The 4,595-nt window shown below is 45.2% G+C and overlaps 1 protein-coding gene across 1 annotated transcript in view; it reads right to left on the reverse strand.

Moving 5' to 3' along the window:
* PSMA1 (proteasome subunit alpha 1) overlaps window positions 1-3,810 on the reverse strand; it is a 31,464-nt gene extending 27,654 nt beyond the window's left edge. Inside the window, exons 1-2 of the mRNA XM_019519632.1 lie at window positions 3,703-3,810; window positions 2,162-2,206 (exon numbers count right to left, since the gene is read on the reverse strand). Of these exons, the coding sequence (XP_019375177.1) occupies window positions 2,162-2,206; window positions 3,703-3,705 (48 nt within the window). The 5' untranslated portion in view covers window positions 3,706-3,810. The remainder of the gene's footprint in view (window positions 1-2,161; window positions 2,207-3,702) is intronic.
* Window positions 3,811-4,595: the final 785 nt, after the last annotated feature.

The following is a 4,595-nucleotide window of genomic DNA, read 5'->3' on the forward strand; positions in this document are numbered from 1 at the left end:
CAAAGACTAGCAATGATGACTCTGAAAATCAACTTGAAAACAAAACCAAAAGTAAACCAAGAATGACAACTGTTTGAGAATGAAGGCTGCCTTACGCAGATACTTCTGAGAACTGCTCCAAATCAGATCAATAAAGCTCAGAAGGCAAACTGAATGTTTAATGTGTGTATGTCAACATTATAAAGGCTATTTTAAATGCACATCTCAGCAGCTAGATGTTACTGCTAAATCCATCAGCAGTGAAATGGTCTACAATGCTAAGACTTAAATTGTCACCTCTAAATTTTAATTAGCTTCCCACTGAGATGAATGGACAGTTCATACAACTGCAGAGAGTGGTCCAGAGACACTGCTGCATTAACTTATACTCCATTCAAGTTTTCAAGATTATTTCCATAATAATGAAAACTAGCAGCTTTTTTTTCTTAGTTGAAAACAAATTCTGGTTCTTTCACTAGATGACGATGTTTAATGGTGAAAGTCTTCATGAATAATAAATACAAGTAGAAACTCTTACTGAAGCATAAAAAGCTGAAAAGATTAACAAACTTTAAAAATAACCCACATCTTTAATTGTACCAAGAACCATGAGAAAGATAGTTTTTAGATCTCAAAATTCTGTAATTTGCTACAGCTATCTGAAAATAGTTGGACTCTTAAAGCAAGGGAAAAGGATCATTTCAAGACGTAGTGGACTGAACTTCCATCTATATCAAACAACTGCATTACTCACTGAATTGCAGTGTCTTTAACCATTGTTTATACTGTAAAAAATAATGGTTATCTATTATTTCATTGCAATGAAAACTCTTTGGCCAAGGGGCTAGTTTGTAATATAGCTGCACTCTCTGTAACAACATAATTGGTGAAACTGACTAGTAGCCATCTATTTAAAGTCTTCTAAATAACTAGTTCTGTCAAGGGCTGTCATTAGAGGCAGAAGGCCTGAGAAACAAGATAGTCAGGCTTAATGAAGCACTTAGCCTATACTGTCCCTGTGGTTAAGGAGCACTGTTTACACTGGGTTGTACATTGTTCACTCACGAAGAGGCCGTGCCCTAGCAGAGTACAATGTATTTTGCAGAAAGCTCATTCTGAAGTCATAGACAAATGACTATAGACAAATTTATTTCTTAATATAATTGCGAATCTCAATACAAGCTTAACTATGGTACCATTATGAAGCATCTATGATTACATGGAGTGCTACTCCACATAGTGTGCAGGGCAGGATCCAGAATATATTTCTACTTGGAAAACTAAAACCTGGCACTGTGCAAAATATATTGGAGGAGTGTAGAATATTACAGAAAGGCAAGATCTCGAATCATTTACATACTCCAGCTCTTTTGCACAACGTGCAAAATCAAATATAGCTGCCATGTAAACTACTCTATATTTACAGAATTAAGTTTCAATGACAAAAATAGTTTGTAGTGTTTGAGTACAATGAGGAAAGACACCCATTTAAATGTTAAAGGCACAATAAAGTAACTAATCAGTATTAAAAAAAAATATATTTTCTGAATCAGAAGAGGAAATAGCTCCCCTGCTGTAATCCACCTAAAGAGCTAAACAGACCTGTGCAGACGTGTTAATTATTCTTTATGCTCTGCACCCAAGCAAAACACCAATTAATAATGACATAACAAAAAAAGCTTGTAATAAAATGTTATTGACATTATTCTTAGAACCCTAAATTTAACAGCCCTCTGGTATCTTAGGGCAAACACCTGAAGAATAGCCCAGTCATTAGAGGACACACCTAAAACCAAGAGACATGGGTTAAATTCCTTGTTCCTCAAGAATTCCTGGGTGACCATGGATGCATCATTTAGCATCTCTGAAGCTTATGTGTCCTTTGCAAAACACAGATTCTAATAACTCACCTACTTTCCTGGGATGTTCCTGGGATTTTGAGGGAGATTAAAATACTGCAGGGATGGGAAAAGTAGATGTATAGTACCTGTGATAGGCAGCCCTATTCATACTGTGTTTTAGAACACTCAAAAGTCATTCAAGGAGCAACATCAGTTTGTCATGCTCTTTGAGCTATCCTAAAGGGCCTGGACACTGAATGCCTGGATGCAACTGTCATCAAGAGACAAAAAGGAAACCAGTAAAAATGGGAAGCAAGTAACCACAATTGAAATCTTTTTACCTGAGGGCTCCAAACCGTGACATCATTGTCATACTGGTTGCGAAACTGAAATGAATATATTAAAACTTGTTAGTACGAATATATGCAGATAGAAAAAGAAATGCCTATTATATTAAAAACATTTTCTTTAACCTGAAACCAGAATTAGATGAAAATATGCTCATTTGATAAACAGTGAGGGATAAAAAGCACATTTAACTTGACTGGTGAACTTGCATCCAAACTAAAGCACTAAGGTGACAGGAAATTATGAAGCAGTAAAGCATTCAACTGTAGAGGCACCACTGCCCCACTTATACAACGAAGCCTTTTCTTTGCCCAAGCAGCAAACAGCTGAAGGAAAAGCAGTGTATGATTCTCTCAGCACTAATATAAGCATTACATCATCTACACATCCCAAGCAGCAGCTCTGCAGAAAAGGACCTGGGGGTTACAGTGGACAATAAGCTGAATATGAGCCAGCAGTGAGCCCTTGTTGCCAAGAACGCTACTGGCATACTGGGCTGCCTTGGTAAGAGTGTTACCAGCAGACTGAGGGAAATGATTATTCCCCTTTATTCAACACCGGTGAGACCACATCTGGAGCACTGTATCCAGTTTTGGCCTCCCTGCTACAGAAAGGATATAGACAAACTGGAGTGAGTCCAGTGGAGGGCAACGAAAATGGTTTGAGGGCTGGGGCACATGACTTCTAAGGAGAGGCTGAGAGAACTGGGCTTATTTAAATTTAAAGAAAACAAGACTGAGAGGAGATTTAATAGCAGCCTAAAGCGGGGTTTGAAAGAGACCGTTCTCAGTGGCGGCAGATGACAGAACAAGGAGCAACGGTCTTAAATGGCAGCAAGGGAAGTTTACGTTAGATATCAGGAAAAACTCTCAGGAAGATAGTAGCAAAGCACTGGAACAGGCTACCCAGAGAGATGCTGGACTCTATCTTTGGAGGTTTTAAGGCCCAGCTAGACAAAACCTTGGCTGGGATGACCTAGTTGGGGCTGGTCCTGCCTTGAGCGGAGGGGTGGGACTAGATGACCTCCTTCCAACCCTCATTGTCTGTGACTATGAAAAAGACCTGTTTTTTCTTTTATTTTTGTGGGGGGTGGAGTCCTCGGCTCCCATCACTCCCCCGAGGGGAGGAGCCGCGGGGCAGCTGCAACCCTGGGGCGCGAAGTCCCCGGAGACCGCAGCGGTGCACGAGGGACGGACACCCACTGCCACAGAGCACCGGGCGCCGCACGGGACTGCACAGAGGAGCCGTCCCCGCCCTGTCAGCGCGCCGGGGGCGGGGCCGAAGCCGGCACGCGGGTGGACCTCGAGGCCGGGCCCGAAAGCGAAAGCAGGCGCAGAGCCCGGCTTGCTCCTCCGGGGGGGAGGGGGGGCAGGGGCTGCCCCGCCCTGGCCTGGCCCGGCCTCACGTGCTACGAGGAAGTGCTTACTCACGGCCCCTCCCCCACCAGCCCGGCCTGGAGGCGCGACTCGGACCCCCGGCGCCGCGACCGCCCCCTCTGCCCCGCTCCGACCCCGGCCCCAAGCCTGGCTCTCACCATCTTCCTTCCCGCGACTGCGGCGTGAGCTCCCCGGCGGCCAGCTGCGAGCGCGGCTCAGCGAACGACAGGTTTGGACTGGCAACTTCCGCCGCCTCCCCAGGCCAGGCCAAGTGCTCGAGGAATCATCGATCGGAGACGTGCGGGGGAGGGGCCAGCAAGTAGGACGCATGCGCAGAGTGGAAGGGAGGGTGAGGCTTACTGGAGAGGGAGAAGTCCCTAGCAAGAGCAACGCGTGCGCAGTGAAGGGGTGGGTAAGGGGAGGGGGGTGGCTCCTGCAAGAACAGCGCATGCGCAGAGTGGAAGGGATGGTGGCGCTAGCTAACGGGAAAGTCTCCGCATGAGCAACGCATGCGCAGAGGGGGTGTGGAGGTGAGCGTGGTACATGATCAGGCGGTTTTCTTCTGTGTTGGTTGAGCATGGGCTGGGGAAGCAAGGGCACTCGCTTGAAACCTTTTCCCCCTCTCTCTTTCCAATAGGTGGGACTGCAGTAAAACCCAGTGCAAGTGAAGCCGGGCACCCAGGAGGGTGGGTTGTGTGTGCTCACATGAGCGAAGGTATCCAGGTTGTATAGTATCCAGAAATCCTTTTGCCTCTAGACCAGTAGGGCTGCAACCTGCATACCTGACACATGAAAGATAACGAATTTCAGGTGATTTTTCAAATGAAAACTTAATAATTTTACAAAAAAGAAGCAAGTTTTCCCACTTGAAATCTGACACCCTGCTCCTGCCTTTGTTCCAGGTAATTTGCATTTTCACAGAGCCCAGAGATACCTCACCACAAAAAAAATTCCTGCCCAGAAAAGTACTCTGTCTTTCTACTCTTCTGTGAAATATGAGATATCGTAACCAGAAGGAAATATGACTACATCCTGCTGACCACCAGACAGC

The sequence above is a fragment of the Gavialis gangeticus genome, unplaced genomic scaffold, assembly GCF_001723915.1.
Source record: "Gavialis gangeticus isolate Ggan-Ray unplaced genomic scaffold, GavGan_comp1, whole genome shotgun sequence".
Taxonomy (NCBI): domain Eukaryota; kingdom Metazoa; phylum Chordata; order Crocodylia; family Gavialidae; genus Gavialis; species Gavialis gangeticus.